The sequence below is a fragment of the Tripterygium wilfordii genome, chromosome 19 (assembly GCF_013401445.1).
Source record: "Tripterygium wilfordii isolate XIE 37 chromosome 19, ASM1340144v1, whole genome shotgun sequence".
Lineage (NCBI taxonomy): Eukaryota > Viridiplantae > Streptophyta > Magnoliopsida > Celastrales > Celastraceae > Tripterygium > Tripterygium wilfordii.
The window spans coordinates 11,929,571-11,946,430 of NC_052250.1; the positions used below are offsets into that span (position 1 = coordinate 11,929,571).

General features: G+C 38.0%; 3 protein-coding genes across 6 annotated transcripts; 2 read left to right on the plus strand and 1 right to left on the minus strand.

Annotated features, from left to right (window-relative positions):
- Positions 1-35: 35 nt before the first annotated feature.
- Positions 36-892, plus strand: LOC119985997. The gene has a single exon (XM_038830507.1). It carries the CDS (start codon positions 134-136, stop codon positions 875-877), a length of 744 nt encoding a protein of 247 aa, XP_038686435.1. The 5' UTR covers positions 36-133; the 3' UTR covers positions 878-892.
- A 628-nt stretch (positions 893-1,520) lies between these two features.
- LOC119986074 (CBBY-like protein) lies at positions 1,521-4,569 on the minus strand. 4 transcript variants are annotated; one of them, XR_005465204.1, is made up of 6 exons: positions 4,268-4,569; positions 3,737-3,806; positions 3,479-3,627; positions 2,215-2,901; positions 1,848-1,932; positions 1,522-1,750 (listed from the first exon to the last, which is right to left on the minus strand). XR_005465204.1 is itself a non-coding variant. In XM_038830621.1 (3 exons), the coding sequence occupies exons 1-3, from the start codon at positions 4,433-4,435 to the stop codon at positions 3,623-3,625; spliced, it is 243 nt and encodes an 80-aa protein (XP_038686549.1). In that variant the 5' UTR covers positions 4,436-4,513; the 3' UTR covers positions 2,908-3,622. The 4 variants fall into 4 exon arrangements, 1 of the variants encoding a protein (XP_038686549.1); XR_005465202.1 differs by having other exon boundaries at positions 1,521-1,932; positions 4,268-4,567; XR_005465203.1 differs by having other exon boundaries at positions 1,521-1,935; positions 4,268-4,567.
- A 1,811-nt stretch (positions 4,570-6,380) lies between these two features.
- On the plus strand, positions 6,381-15,434 carry LOC119985862 (lysine-specific demethylase REF6-like). Its single transcript, XM_038830309.1, has 7 exons — positions 6,381-7,463; positions 8,291-8,369; positions 9,557-9,624; positions 9,709-9,859; positions 10,299-10,921; positions 11,573-12,256; positions 12,709-15,434. Exons 1-7 carry the CDS (start codon positions 6,593-6,595, stop codon positions 15,153-15,155), a joined length of 4,923 nt encoding a protein of 1,640 aa, XP_038686237.1. The 5' UTR covers positions 6,381-6,592; the 3' UTR covers positions 15,156-15,434.
- The last annotated feature ends 1,426 nt before the right edge of the window (positions 15,435-16,860 follow it).

Below are 16,860 nucleotides of genomic sequence, written 5' to 3' on the forward strand. Positions count from 1 at the left end.
TTTTCAATAAATAGTTTTCAAAGTACTATAGAATTCTCTCCAACTTTCTCGCTATAATCAGAAACTTTACTCCACCCCCTCTATGGAACCATAGAAACCAGAACCGAGTACTCTCTCGATCTTATGTGAAAACATGCCCATCACCAACCTATCTCTTCTCTTCAAGCCCTTCATCCTCTCTCTATTCCTATCACTCTCATGCCTTCTATTCTTAGCATCCAATTCTCCCCTCCATCGCAAAACCAAATTCAACCAGACCCAAACACAACTCTCCAGCGACCTCCGTATCCGACCCGGTTACTCCTCCTACGATGCGTACATCGAACACCAGCTCAACAAAACCTTGAACCCTAAACTCCGCCAAGTATGGAAGACGCGTGACTGGGACCGCAAGGTCCGAGTCTTCGCTAAGTTCTTCGAGTCCTTTAAGCAAAGGAACCTTTTGTTTAACGAGTCTAAGGCCTTATCTATTGGCGCCCGGGTCGGGCAAGAGGTGGCCGCATTGAAGCGGGTCGGGGTTTCGGACTCGGTCGGTATGGACTTGGTGCCGCGTCCGCCACTTGTAGTGAAAGGAGACTTCCATGCCCAGCCGTTTGAGAACGGGACTTTCGATTTTGAGTTCTCGAACGTGTTCGATCACGCGCTGTATCCGTGGAAGTTTGTTGGGGAGATCGAACGGACGTTGAAGCCCGGCGGGATTTGTGTTCTACACGTGGCGCTATCGCGACAAACGGATCAGTATTCCGCGAATGATTTGTTTAGTGTGAAGCCGTTGGTGGAGTTGTTTAAGGTGTCGGAGTTGGTTGAGGTTAGGAGGGTTGATGGGTTTGGGCTTGACACGGAGGTGGTTTTTAGGAAAAAGAAGGTGAATAATTAATTTTTTCTTTCTCTTTTGCTGAAATTCTTTTTTAAATATATTTTTGTTCATTACATTGTTGGAAATACGAAATTGATTTATAGATTAATTTTTATGTTTTCCTTATGATAAGATCCATACTTCCATAGGCATCTCATCACATCTTCAAAGCTTTGCTTCTAAGTTTGGTAAAATACACACTAATTAATTTCATCAATTGTTGAACTTTAATCATGTGGCATGCATGGCCTTGGATAGACAGGATTAACAAAGTCCGTGAATTGAGGGACCCTCTAAAAAGGGCCCTTGGGTTTCCCCAATAAAGAGAACACTTTTACGCGGTTTGAATATGTGGTATGTATACGAAGTTGTTGTACAAACCTTAGCCCTATAATTACCATAATTACACTATTAAAAGCTAAAACGGTTAGAATTAGTCAATAATATTTTATAAAATAAAAAATATATTAATAGTAATTTTGATTATAATTCTATTACTACAACATATATATATATATTAAAAAATTAATGTTATATATAATATTTGTTAAAACTTAAAATCTACTATATTTTTGTGGAGACAATGAGACTAGTTATTATACATAGTAAAAATAGAGAAGAAACAAGCATGCGATACTCCCACTTACATAAACGCGTCAATAGGGCGAATGACACCTGGATATATGAGATAACTGTAATAGCATATATAACAAAGCTGCAATCAGAATCAGATAGCGTACTTCCAAGTCCAAGATGATTAAAAGTCTCTCTTTTGCATAATATTGGGGGACCAATGTGCATGCCCGGTCTCTTTCTACCATAATAAGTGGTCGTTGGGGGACTTACCTTGGATGGGGGCCAGACTTATCTTTTTGTAGAGGGTAGCCAGGAGAGCTGCGTAAATTTATTCCACTTTTTAAAGGAAGCACGGGCAACAATGAATATAAACCAATATGCATGCCAACTCAAGATATGAGGCAGTGGTCCCTACTTGACAATGGCCAAATGTATGAGACAGTTGAACCGTTGGGACCCGCCGACCCGACCCGTAGTTAGTAATAGTAGCTGACTGCTTCCTGCTAAGGAAAAGCACACAATCATATCACATGTGGAGGTTAGAGACCCTCTAGCTAGCAAGTAACAAGCCGTAGAGAATGATAAATATCTATTGATATATGTCATATATATCGTACTATGCAGCCATTGCTTCGTTTCAAGGTGGAAATCACTCTTCATTGAACAGTAAATACCAGAACGTGATTTTTATCAGAGGATGTAAATATTATGTGGTAAAGAATTTGGGAGAGCTGATATGAATACTAAGAGAATCAATTCAATCTAACTAAGGTCTAACGTACTGTTTTTCAAGAAGGCGTACAAAGAATGCCAGATCAAAACGTTCTTCTGGAGAATCTCGAATGCAGTCAAAAACTGCATCTGCATTTAAGAAATCCTCTTCGACCACTGTATAACTGCACAATTCTGAGCAAAAGGTCACATAAATAGATTAGATTATAATTACAGAAAAATCTGTCATGAAATACCTTGAAGGGTCAACCCCAAGCATCTTGGCTGCTAGTACATAAATGCCCTGTAAAAAAAAAAAAGTAAAAAACTATCCATTACTGGACAGCTTATCCTTGCATTATCATTCACCAAGAGAGGATGTCAGTGAGGACATCAAACTAGGATCAAATTGAACTCTAAAATCAACAAATGCAAAAAACAGATCCTGTGCAACAACTTCAGTCTCATAATTATAGTAAAGAATCCTATTATTTGTCACCTCTTAGGGTGTAAATGATTCTGAAGATATCACCTGCCCAATATTAGTTTATCACTCTAGAATGGCCATAGAGGGTGTACTTGCATCATTGCATGCATAAATAATAATCAAATCGAAATATAACAACATTTATGTCTAGAACTGCCGGTGGACAAAAAATTTACAGGATCAAGCTTCTTGCTTGGAACAACATCTCCGGCAAATATCTTGATTTTTCTGCTTGCTCTGGTCCCAGCAAGCATGAAACTATTGGAGAAACCTGAAATAAAGATGTCTTAACTTGGATGCCAAACAGATAAGTCCTTCAAGAATATACATTTAACTCGTGATCCTGCCATTAGATTCAACACATACAAATTTGAAGAGAACTAAATCCGAATTATTGGACCCCTCTATTCCACCATTCAGCCTTTCTGACAATCATTCAGCAATGTCTATCGCTGCGATGTGGCATGCGTAAGACTGGTACTTATTTAGAATTGAAACCTGAACTTATCGTTAAGCAATGGATTTTTGACCATCTGTTGGCGTCTTTTGTCATAACTTGCTTCTCAGATAGATACTACTACTTCCAAGAATATAGGATCGTAAACTGGAAAATCTTTATTCCTAGCACCCATAATGGTACCTTTTAAAGCAGTGATTCCAATAAGACAGAACTTATGGTTTAACAGTTTATATTACCATGCTTAATTTTTTTCATTTCAAGCTGCCTTACTTCAGGTTTCCAAGTTTCCAATGCAATAATGAAATGATATGCACATTAGACGAAGGAATCAAATACTAACTACGGAATAGAAAATTTGAAGATCAGGGAGAAACAGACTTTGCCCCACCAGGCCAAAGAGGGAGTAATCTTTTCTCAATAAGGGCGATGAAGAGCTCTGTTTTTCGCTTGTGAAGAGAAGCTATGAATTCTTTTCCTTCTTCTTCACTCTTTGGAGCATTTTCTGGCCAACCAGTCTTGTTAAAGTAGGCCGTCATTCTACAATGATTAGAATCAAATAAGAACTAATTCAATCACAAAATAACTTGAGTCACGAACTCTTGTGTTAATTTTTGAAAGCTGTGAAGTTTTCAAGAGAATGCAATACCTTTCTTTTCCACCTCCAATGAGCAATTCACCATACACATCCACATCCCAAGTAACACCCCCAGTCCTTTCTGTGAATCAACGAGATTTTATGGATTTACCTCATGACACAGATATTAAAGTGTATCATATTTACTAACTGAAGAAATAATAGATTTTCCTCCTGCCACTACATAATGAATTTTATTGTGTTCAGTGACTTAGATTTCTTTCCGTCCATTATGTTGGGAACATTTGATCTTTATATTGTTGTTTGTTGTATTTGTGCAGAAAATTGTTTTGAGACTCAACCAGTTAATTTAGTTCAAAATTGATTTACCAGTACTGTATGATCGCAATCGATTTTAAGCATAAGATTGGAATTCACATCATGCATTACTCTTCCTATGAGACATTTTCTCAGCAACCAAACCTAGTATCACCAATATCCCGAAAAAAACGAAAAACAAAATCACTAAACCCTAACATCAGCTCGTTCACAATTCAAGCCTAATACACAACTAGATGGACGAAGCTGTAGTCCAAAACGTACCTCTCCGAAACTGTCATTAAAGGAAATCCTATGTCCATATTTATCTGTATCCACTCGCACTCCATCACAGTCGACGAGAAGAGCCGATGGAAGAACCGGAGGAGACGAAGTTGAGCAAGTGACTCCAGTAGATGCGCTCCTCTCGATCATCCCTCTACCTCTTGTCATATTACTTATACTTACTTTCGTCCCCACAGAGAAGACGACAAGGCCCTTTCACGAGATAAGGAGACAAAAATGGAAGCCCTTCGCAGTGCATTTGAGGAAGGAAGTGCAGTGAAGGAAAAAACAGAAACTCCATCAGAAATGCAGTGTCTTTGGCATTTCGAATGCGGAATGTCTTTGCTTGGGTATTATATTAGTATCGCAGTCGTGACTCATCTCATGAGTAGTATTGTAATGGGCCTAAAACAGTGTTATTAGATTGGAGGCTCAAAAGGTAAACAGGTCATCTAGCCCATGAAATGGAAAATGGGCCAAGAAGGTCCAGTGAGCCGTCTACATTCCCTCCGTAACTATATTGACTTATTGAGTATGATTCTTTTATTACTATCTAAGGGACCCAGCTCAGCGTGCCACTTTATAACAAATTTTTTTTTTATTAATATCCAAGGGAACCCCAGCTCTCAACATACCACTTTGTGACAATTTTTTATTATTATTAATATCTAAGGGAACCTCAGCTTAGCGTGTCACTTTGTGACAACTGGGTCAGATCCAAATCTCGGATCACCAGTTCACTCTGACAACGAACTTGACTGAGCTTATCTATTGTTATTGTGTTGATTGGGCTTATCCATCGTTATCGTGGTAGCACTATGAGAATATACCTATGAGGGAGCTCTTGGTAGGAGTAGAACTTATCACTCAACCAATCGGCAACACGTCTTTGGTTTATTGGGTATGAGTTATGATGTAGCATGCGAATTTTGTGTTACTTATGTATTGAGTTAATCCAATATTGATCTAATCCAGTGTATTCACGATAACTGAAAGTTTAAAGTGTACAATATAATTGATTGTTTGAGTTGTGAATTTATGACAGATATGCCTTTTACTGGATTTCTTGTTCTCATTAAGCTATTTGATTATAAGAGTTTTGTGGATCATGCTTCAGGGGAAAGCTAATAGATGCCATACAGATTCCTTCACAAGGAGAAGGACATGGAGCATACAGATTCCTTCAACAGTAGTTTGTAACGTCTTCAATCTTCACACAATTGATAAGTTCCCTGGGCCTTCATTCTGATGGATCACATAAAAAGGCCACTGTGGCCCACCACGATTCCAAACTGAACCAACCAATCACCCCATTGTACATTATTATTATTTTTATTTTTCGCAAAAAAAGTTGGAGATTTGAGACACTATGACGTGTCATCACCCAATTAGACTCATTGGGCACTCCGTCTCACCTGTGTCAAGCCAAATCCAAGTAAAATAAAACATCAGTTCTCTATGTGCAGAAAAAAGTAAAAAAAAAAAAAAAACACAGGAGAACCTAAATATGCTATAATGAGTGGGCAAATATGTAAATCTCAAGAGATTACCAAAGGACACAACTGCAAAAGAAATTTATCTGCCTCAACTCAAGCGAAGATAAGAGAAGAATCTGCAGACGGCAATTAGGAGTGATAAAAAGGACACAACTGCAAAAGAAATTTATCTGCCTCAACTCAAGCGAAGATAAGAGAAGAATCTGCAGACGGCAATTAGGAGTGATAAAAAAAACTGTTTCGGACAACATCTCATGTTTATTAAATATTTACACGTTCGTACCCTTATTCGTGTTGAATTTCGGGTTGAATTTAATTGATTAAACTTGGGATTGGTATAAATCCGAACAATAACATAATCTGGGTTAAGGTATGTATAAATAAATTAAACAAGATTTCAATTTTTGTGTTTGAATCTGAATTTCGGATTTGATTTAATTTAATTTGGGTTGGACGAATTTGATCATTCGGACCGATGAGAGATTTGTTATCCCCAACGGCAACGGACGTGGCATAACTGTGATTAAAGTAAAAAGCCAGTGTCATTTACACAAGTGCACCAAACCCACAATAAAACCTCCCACTCACATGTCCAGTACTCTGCCCTCCCACTTGCCTCTCTCTCCATTTTTCACCCTTCAATGCACTCTGTAATAACAGAATGCAGAGCCAGCATAAAAATATAACCTAATTTTATTTCATAAAATAAAGATGATGTGAAGAATCTTAACACCTTCTCTCTCCGTCACCCCCAACAATGGACTTTGTGTGAGAGAGAGCCCCAAAGCTTCCCCGTCTTTGTTTTTTTATTTTTTATTTTTTATGATTGATGGCAGCTACGAGTCTAGCCCCAGAGCCACCACCAGCAATCGCAGAGGTGTTTCCATGGCTGAAAACCCTACCTCTGGCGCCGGAGTACCATCCGACTCCCGCCGAGTTTCGAGATCCGATTGCCTACATTTTCAAAATCGAGAAGGAGGCCTCCAAGTACGGCATCTGCAAAATTGTGCCCCCTGTTTCCCCTGCCCCAAAGAAGACTGCAATCGCTAACTTCAACCGCTCGCTAGCTGCACGAGCGGCTGCGTCCTCTTCTGGCGAGAAATCCGCACCCACATTCACCACCCGCCAGCAGCAGATCGGGTTCTGCCCTCGAAAGTCTCGTCCGGTGCAGAAACCCGTGTGGCAGAGTGGGGAGAACTACACCTTCCAGCAATTTGAGACCAAGGCGAAGAGTTTTGAGAAGAATTATCTGAAGAAATGCCTGAAGAAGGGCTCCCTCTCGCCTCTGGAAATCGAGACACTCTATTGGAAGGCGACTGTGGACAAGCCTTTCTCAGTGGAGTACGCCAATGACATGCCGGGCTCTGCTTTCACGCCCATGAAGAGTGATGGCGGGAGAGAGCCAGGGGAAGGGGTAACGCTTGGTGAGACGGCGTGGAATATGAGAGGGGTGTCGAGGGCAACGGGATCGTTGTTGAGGTTCATGAAGGAGGAGATTCCTGGTGTTACTTCGCCTATGGTTTATGTAGCAATGTTGTTCAGCTGGTTTGCTTGGCATGTGGAGGATCACGACTTGCATAGCTTGAATTACTTACATATGGGAGCCGGGAAGACCTGGTATGGTGTTCCTAGGGAAGCAGCTGTGGCATTCGAGGAGGTAGTGAGGGTTCATGGCTATGGAGGAGAGATCAATCCTCTTGGTGAGTTTGGTGCTACAGCCTTAAATCAGATAAGCACGTAATTGTGGCTCTGTTCTAATATGTAATGTATTTTGCTTCAAAATGTTGGAATGCTTCTTGTCACTGTTTTATGGAACGTGTTTTGTTAGTTCTAGTTAGCCTGGGATGTTACTCCCTCAATTTGAGTTTTAGAACATTATTATGAATAACTGAAGTAGTTGCTAACATGTGTGAAGAGCAAACTGCCCGATGCAGTGTATTGCCATGGTGAGTTATTTTGCACTATAAGTTTCCAGTATGGTACAATTGAGCAATTTGACTGAGATTTTTGGTATGAGTTGTGTATTTGTTGACCAGTATTGTTATTAGGCTCATTTGTGTTATACTTAGACTGTGAAGTTGAGTTTTGATAGAAATTGATGGCTAGGGGACTATATCGGAAATTTGACAGTATTTCGTTCAGTAATAAGGTTATGATTATGACCATGAAATGTAGGAACCATAGTTTGCTAATTTAAATGTTTGGGATGTTAAGATATATTTTCCAATTGACATGAGGATGTTTAAAGTACATATTGGGTGAGTATTACTATCTTCTTTTCAAGATGTACGGTTTGGTGTTAGCGCTTTTGTGCATATCGCTATTGGTTGAGGTTCCTATTATCTTTCCCTGGTGTTTGGGTGGAAGTGTGAAATAAGGGGTGCTCTATGCCTCCCAGGTGTTAGGTGAATGCTTTTTCACTTGCTTTTTTTTTTTATCAAAAACATCTTGGGAAACTAAGTTGATTATTAATTTTGTCAACAGTTCAATACATACTATCAACTAATACTCTTTTTCCTTTTACCAGTTACTTTTGCTATTCTTGGTGAGAAGACCACAGTTATGTCTCCTGAAGTATTTTTAGGTGCAGGGGTACCATGCTGCAGGTAACCACTTCATATTTGTCTATTTGTGTCTTCTAGTGTTCCTCGTTTGGCTTTCTACCTGCTCTCTCACATTTTATCGAGGAAAAAGATCCTCAACATTTCCATATTATGAATTGACATAAAACACTTATAAGCCCTCCTAGTATATCTCCTGTGAACGCTAAGCCCTCCTATTTTTCCCAGAGAACATTAAGCCCTCCAACTACATTTCAGTTGGACTTTAAGCCCTCTTACTTTTACCTGTCAACATTAATCAATTGTACTATTATTTTGGAAAAAATAAAACTTTTTTGTAAATTAAATAATTTTATTAAATAAAATTTTAAAAAATTAGACTCTTTTTTTTATATATAAATAATTGTATCTTTAAGTGGGGTATCAATACTTTTATTTATTTTTTTCATTTTTTTTCATTTTCACACTCATTTTTCTCTTGACTGATATTTTTCTTCGCCTTTTTTCACATAAATAAAAATAAACAAAAAAAACTATTTTAATGGCTGATGGCTCGAAGATTCGAGTTGCGAAAACCTGAATCTGAAGAAGATTTGAGTTGCGAAAGCTTAACCATAACAAAATATAAATCACACATGAAAGAATTATAGTGGTTCAGTTGGCAAAAAACACCTATATCTACTGCAAAGAATATTTACATTTACTGAAAAACCCTGTAAATTAAACTTATCTTTTTAAAATTTAATTTACAAAAGTATAATATTTTTATATTTTAAAGTTAAGCATGATATTATACTTTATGTATATTTTTTTGTTTATTTTTATTTATGTAAAAAAGACGAGAAAAAATATTAGTCAAGAGTAAAATAATGGTAAAAAATAGAAACTCCGCTGAAAGATAAGATTAATTAAAAAAAAGAGTTTAATTTTTGCATGTTTATTTAGTAAGATTATTTAATTTACAAAAAGGTCTTATTTAATCCAACAATAATAGTATGAGGGCTTAAAGTTGAACTGTAAAAGTAGGAGGGCTTAAAGTTCACGTGAGATATAATAGAAGGGCTTATAAGTGCTTTATGCTGAATTGAATTTAATGCTCAGATTTCACCTTTGGGTCGATTCCATAGGAATGCATTTCAACCTGGTTTCATAGTTTTTGCATCTGTCGACATACATACATGAAATTATTAGCTATCCTGCTAAAATAACTCTTTACTTAACTGAAAAATCAGGTTAGTGCAGAATGCTGGGGAGTTTGTTGTTACTTTCCCAAGAGCCTATCATACAGGGTTCAGTCATGGTGAGCACATTTGAATTTTCATTTCACTATCCTGATACTATTTACTAGGATACCTAATTCATGCTTGTGATCTATGATGCTTAGGTTTTAATTGTGGGGAAGCAGCAAATATTTCCACTCCTGAATGGTTGAGAGTAGCTAAGGAAGCTGCTATTCGTAGAGCTTCAATCAATTATCCTCCAATGGTGTCTCATTTCCAGTTACTTTATGACCTTGCTCTAACTCTAAGTTCGAGGTATCAGTATTTTATCACTTTCTGTTACTTCTTCTGCACTTTTGTCAGGAATATAGGCTTAATCGAGGTTTATACCTTCTCAAACTAGATCAGTTTGAACTTTACTGATTTTCATATTTGTTTATGATTTCTCTGTCTCTGATTGTTCTGACATGGAATTGAGCTTGATGTCTTCATTCCCATGCTGCCATTGTGCTCTCGTAATTCATGACGTGTAATTTTGATTGGTTCAATTATGTCGGCCAATACAATTTGAGTAAATACTAGAAAAAAATGGTTTCAGTGTAGCCTTCAATAGTTGTTATTCATCTCTCAGTAAATTCTGTGTCATCTTCATTGTCTTTTAGAGTATTCCTCGGCACAACCTACCAATGTGCCAAAATATCAGCTGAATGTAGCTTTTTTAAATAATCTTTTTGAATTTTTTTATCTCTTGCAGAATCCCAACAAACATTAATTCTAAACCACGCAGTTCTCGACTGAAAGATAAGAAAAGAGGTGAAGGTGAAACTCTTGTTAAGAGGCTATTTGTGCAGAATGTAATGGAGAAAAATGATCTACTGTATCTTCTTGGGAAAGGTTCTTCTGTCGTACTTCTTCCCCAAAGTTCTTCAGATATTTCTGTCTGTTCAAATTTACGTGTTGGATCCCAATTAAGAGCGACTCCAGGGATGTCCTTTGATCTGTGCCGGACAACAAAACGAATGAAATCCTCAAAAAGTTCAGTTTCTGATGATATGATGTTAGACAGGGGCCATGGAATCTTGCAAGTTAAGGGCTTCTTATCAGTGAAAGAGAAGTTTGCTTTTTTATGTGAAAGGAATACGATTTCCTCATTAAAGGAAGATGATAGTATGTGCACTGTGAATGCTGAGACCAAAAGAGGAAGTTCTTCACACAGTGATAAATTGTCTGATCAGAGACTGTTTTCATGTGTTACATGTGGAATTTTGAGCTTTGACTGTGTTGCTATTGTTAAACCACATGAAGCGGCGACCAGATACCTCATGTCAGCTGACTGCAGCCTTTTTAATGATTGGATTGCTGGTTCTGGAGTATCTGGTAATGAGCTCACCATTGCTGAAAAGGATGATTTCAATTCTGTGCAGAATCCTTGTTCAAGTAGGCTTACATGGAAATTCTTGTGATTTTGATGTGCTTGCATTATATGTTTCTTGCATAGTTGTCAAAGTCATGCTCTTAATACCCAGACCTACGGCAAGCCTCTAAACTCCTTGTCACGTGCTTGCTTCCATATGTTCATTGAGCAAACTTTTAAGTTTTGGTTCCTTAATAGTCATATATGACCTAAGCATTGCTAGCGAGTCTGTCCCAGTCATGCAAAGTTGCATGGGCCCCCACCTTTGTTACTAAGAAAAAGTGCCAGCATGTGGCAATTAATGCTTGCTGACTGGTGATCAGAATGTTTTAGATTTGAGAGGTGATTGCAATGATTCTGGCGGAATCCAGCCTGCATTATTTGGACTATTGAACGGAAGATTCAAATGACAACCTGTCTACAAATGTCAAAATTGTTCCTTTGTTTTTTTCTTCCTTTTCTTTTGGTGGAGTGAGGATAGGAGGTTGTCATGCATAATTATTAATTTTTTTCTACCTATGTACCTTTTTCTACCATAAAGCCTTTCCGTTTGTATATTTCCTTGACTGAAGATTCTATTTTAAACAATGAAAATGTTTTTGCTTCAAATACAGGATGGAAGGAAAAGAGCAACCCAGATGGTTTGTATGATGTTCCTGTTCAATCTGCCAATTATGAGAGTCAGATGGCAAATCATGGTAGTGAAGAAGTTTTGGATACTGAAGCAGGAAAAGATAGCACAGCTCTTGACCTATTAGCTTCAACCTATGGAAATTCATCTGATTCTGAAGAAGATAAGTCTGAACCAGATGTTCATCATTATGCTGATGAAACTAACATCACAAACTCTCGATTGGAGAAAGCCCAGGTGCAAGATTTCCATAGTGAGGCAGCTGGGGGTTACCGACAATCGCCATCAGAACGTGATTGTGGGGAACAAGTTCATCTCCACACGGAACATGTACTTAATGTGACTAATTTGAAGGAGAGAAATCAGCAAGTTTCTGACTTATCTGCTGTCTATGGAACTGAGAAATTTGCTTCCTTGAAGTCGAACAATTTGGAGGGTAGATTGACAGTATCACATGCAACTTATAATTGTTCCCCAGTTGTCTGTGATCCTGAGAAAAATAATTTTAGCCACGCCATTGTACCCAAAGAGAATACAGCATCATTTCCCTTGCAGTCTGATGAAGATTCTTCTCGAATGCATGTCTTTTGTCTTGAGCATGCGGTTGAAGTAGAACAGCAACTTTGTGCTATAGGAGGAGTGCATATTATGCTTCTATGCCATCCAGGTGTGAACTGATAGTTTTGTACCCTTCAAGCATTAATCAGACATTTATTTTTTTAATTTATTTTTCACATTCTTCTTCCTCATTATCTACTTATCTAGCAAGGGTTTTTTTTTTCCTTCTTGGCAGTTTGTATAGTGGTTTGTGGTGCAAGACGATCAAACATGATTTCTTTTTATTTTAATACCCTTTTTCTCATTTAGAGTTGCATTGACTATAATGCAAAATTGTGTTGTGATTGCTTTAAATTTCCCGTGGAAAAATAGTGAAAAGGGATTTATAATTTAATCATTAGTTTTATCATTTATGTCATGTCAATTTTCTTACCTGTGAGTTGGTTTGTCCATTTTATTGTATTGCATCTCCGGTACTTTTTTTCTGGTGCATTGTTGAGTATAATTACAGGTCATCTCATACTCTTTTATTGTTTATGGGAATCCATAAAATATTTGCAGACTATCCGAAGATAGAGGCTGAAGCAAGGTCAGCAGCACAAGAACTGGGGATGGATCATACCTGGTATGATATCACTTTTAGAAATGCCACCAGAGAGGATGAAGAGAAAATTCAATCAGCTTTAGATAGTGAGGAAACCTTACCTGGGAATGGCGACTGGGCAGTAAAGTTGGGCATTAATCTCTTCTACAGTGTGAACCTCAGCCGTTCCCCTCTATACAGTAAGCAGATGCCATACAATTCTGTTATTTATAATGCATTTGGCCGTGCTTCTTCACTTAGCACTCCCCCAGACATTTTCAATGTGAGGAGGCCTAGCAAACAGAAAAAAGTGGTGGCTGGGAAATGGTGCGGAAAAGTATGGATGTCAAATCAAGTTCATCCTTTCCTAGCACAAAGGGATTCTGAGGACCAGGATCTAGAAATAGAACGTGAAAGAAGCTTACATGGTCAGGCAATGCCAGATGAACAGCTAGAAAGGGAATTACAAAGCACGTGCAAAACTGAAACTGCCCAGCTGTCTAGAAAGTTCGGGAGGAAGAGGAAAATGATTTCTGGACAGGGATCAGCTAAGAAAGTCAAATGTGTTGTGACAGAGGATGCAACTTCAGGTGATCCAACGGAGAATAACTCTCACAAGCAGCATAGGAGAATTCTTAGTCGGAGGCAAATCAAGCATATGGAGGGAGAAGAAGTTTCTTATGATTCCCTGGAGTACACTTCAAGTCCTCTGTATAGGAGGATCCCTAGAAGCAAGCTCGCAAAATTCTCAGAGAGAGGAGGTTCAGTTTTGGATGATTCACTGGATGCAGATCCTCATCAACAGTATAGGGGGATTCCTAGACGCAAGCAAACCAAAATTGAGAGAGGAAATGCAGTTTCACATGATCTGTTGGGGAAAAGATTTGGGAAGCAGTATGCCAGGATTCGTCGATGCAAGCAAGCTTTATCTGTTGAGAGAGAAAATGCGATTTCATATAATTCAGAGGAAGATACCATTTATCAACAGGAGAGGAAGATTCCTGGAAGCATGCGAAACAAATTTATCGAGGAGGAAGACATAGTTTCAGATGATTCACTGGAGGACACTTCAGATTGGGTCAACAGAAGGTTTCGAGGAAGCAAGCAAGCCAAATGTAGTGAGATGGGAGCTGCCGTTTCTGATGGTGGTATGGAACAAAATTCTCATCAGCAGCGTAGGAAAGTTCGAAAAAGCCCACAGACCAAATATACTGAGAAAGAGGATTTTGATTTGGATTATTCATTTGAGAGGGAAGTTTCAGTTTCTGATGATTATGTGGAAGAGAATTCTCATCAGCAACATAAGAGGGCTCTTGTTTCTTCATTTGAGAGGGAAGGTTCAGTTTCCGATGATTATGTGGAAGAGAATTCTCATCCGCAACATAAGAGGGCTCCAAGAAACAAGCCAACCAAAGGTTTTGAGTTGGAAGATGCCACATTAGGTGATTTTCTGGAAGATAATAATTTCCAGCAGTGTAGGAGGATTCGCAGCAGCAAGCAAGTGAAACACGCTGAGCAAGTAGATGCTACTTCAGATGATGCTCTGGACGATAATACTCTTTTGCAACATAAAAGGATTCTCAGAAGCAAGGAGGCGAAATGTATTGATGCAGAAGATGCAGCTCCGTATAATTCAATGGAGGACGACTCTCTCCAGCGGCATAAGCGAGTTCTTAGAAGCAAGCAAAAGAAAGCAGTGACCCCTCGCCAAATGAAACAAGAGAACCCTGGACGTATGAAACAGGGGAGTCTGCTACAGAAACAAGGGAACCCTCGGGTATTGAAACAAGGGAATGCTAGATTAATGAAAAAAGAAATGCAAATTAAACAAGAGACTCCACAGGTTCACAATTTTAAAAGTGGAGGGAACACTAGACAGAGAAATTCTTGTGTCCAGGAACTAGAAGGTGGCCCTAGCACACGTCTACGGAAAAGGACCTCAAAGCCTTCAAATGAGGTAGAGAGCAAATTGAAAGTGATGCAGTCTAGCAAGAAAAAAGCTAAGAAAGGTTCAGCTACAAAGGTTCAGCCTGGTCGTAACAGTGCAAAATTGAGGAATGAGGAAGCAGAATACCAGTGTGACATTGAGGGCTGTACCATGACTTTTAAATCGAAACAGGAGCTTGGTGTGCACAAAAGAAACATATGTCCTGTCAAAGGGTGTGGAAAGAAGTTCTTCTCACACAAGTATCTGGTGCAGCACCGTCGAGTTCACATAGACGACCGCCCCCTCAAGTGCCCTTGGAAGGGCTGCAAGATGACTTTCAAGTGGGCATGGGCTAGGACTGAACACATTAGGGTTCACACCGGTGCTCGTCCCTATGTGTGCGCTGAGGCAGGCTGTGGGCAGACATTCCGATTTGTGTCAGATTTTAGTCGTCACAAGCGGAAGACTGGTCACTCAGCAAAGAAGGGCAGAGGATAATTTGAAGATTGTAATTTAACATTGCTAATGAGACCGTTGTTCGATTGACGGGTAGGGGCTAGGCTTAAAATGGGTTAGGAAAAATCAACTGTAATTGTCATTCAGGGTAACAATTGATTCTGTTTTACCATGGTTCTTCATTAGGGCCATTTGTTTACTGCAGCCAGAGCAATTGTTGGATCTGGAATTAGATTTATTTTCCGATGATATTGCATGTTAAATGATGTGGGTGCACGTTATTGTATAGAGTCCTACAATGGGAGATTTTACTTTGGTGAAGAGTGTGTTGAGCCGAAGGGCCTTGTGATTGGCATGCTCGATCGTTTGCCATATTCTCTCCTGCCTCATTAGAGGGAGAGAGTGTGTTTTTAATTTAGGGGAAGCAAAAACCGAAAGCCTTATGTTGTTTGAACTTTGTGGCCTAATATGTGCGTCTATGGAAGTCACTTGCCTTCTTGGACACCTTGTATTTTAGAGAAAAGTAAAAAGGCCTCATAAATAGGGTGATATAACATCAAATGGGTCTGCATTAGGCTCATTTGAGCCATTAATTTTTTTTTTATTTTTTTAATAAAAATGCTTTAAAATAATAAATTTAATGTTTTTATTGTTTGGATCATCATCATGATGTATTTTTTTAGGGGAAAAAATTTAATTGGTTGACAAAAGATTGATACAAATGTGATGCATTTTCTATCGTTGGAGCAAATACCTATTTAGCTTGTTATCATTTGTTAATGAAATTAGTTTTTTTGTCTTGAAAAAAAATACATCATGCTAAGCTATACACTAAATACTTTACATTTACAATTTTTTGATAATTTAACAAAAATTTTTAAAGCCCTTAATGACTCTAATGCAGGCCCTGCAATAGATGGTCTACTGTAGGGCCCCGGAATTCATATAACATTGGTCATGAATTGATTCCATGTATAAGAAAGTTTCATGTGTATCAATTAGAAGAACCTTGAGAAAAAAGGATACATATTGATGAATATTATTAGTCTAAATAAAATAAGACAGGGAAATTATATCATACAATATGGTTACTGACATTTTTTTTTATAAGCTATGTTATTGGAGAAATTATTCAATGGTTTTGGTACATCATATCGTGTGCTATGTCAAAAACATTGAATAATTACTCTGAGGTGAAGAGACGGAGAAGGTGGATGATGACATTGAATTTCAATTAATTTGAGTTCGACATATATTTGAAGTGCACTCAATTTTGGGTGCTTTTGAATATGGATTTGGAGTGCATTCTATGAGCATTTAAATTTCTTTCAAATAACATTTGAGTCAAGTATTTTTTACCAAATTAACACCCGCCAAATATTTATATATCATAATAATATTTATTCAAAAATTTATATTTAACACCCACGAATGGCATAATTAGCTCAAGTCGTATCGTATAAAAGAAAAGTGGTCCTCGTAATATTAATAATTATAATATCATTAAAATTGAAGGAGTGTTATTGTGGAATATAAATATTTGATGAGTGTTAATTTGGTAAAAAAAAAAACAAGAGAATTTGACTAATTTTTGGAATCGGCCGGTCCACTAGCGACTAGAAAATCATCTTATTTTCTAGGGGAAAAGTTTTTTTTTAGTTTTTTTATCATGAATTTAACCGATCAACCAATTGGTTATCGATATTTATTTCGATCGATTATCAATCTGTTATAAGTAATTTATTTT

Coding starts and splice junctions, on each gene's coding strand:
- LOC119985997 (XM_038830507.1), top strand. CDS start 134: ATGCCCATCACCAACCTATCTCTTCTCTTCAAGCCCTTCATCCTCTCT.
- LOC119986074 (XM_038830621.1), bottom strand. CDS start 4,435: ATGACAAGAGGTAGAGGGATGATCGAGAGGAGCGCATCTACTGGAGTC. Junction 3,807..4,267: donor TTAATGACAGTTTCGGAGAG/GTACGTTTTGGA, acceptor GTTGATTCACAG/AAAGGACTGGGGGTGTTACT.
- LOC119985862 (XM_038830309.1), top strand. CDS start 6,593: ATGGCAGCTACGAGTCTAGCCCCAGAGCCACCACCAGCAATCGCAGAG. Junction 9,625..9,708: donor TCATACAGGGTTCAGTCATG/GTGAGCACATTT, acceptor TATGATGCTTAG/GTTTTAATTGTGGGGAAGCA. Junction 10,922..11,572: donor TGCTGGTTCTGGAGTATCTG/GTAATGAGCTCA, acceptor CTTCAAATACAG/GATGGAAGGAAAAGAGCAAC.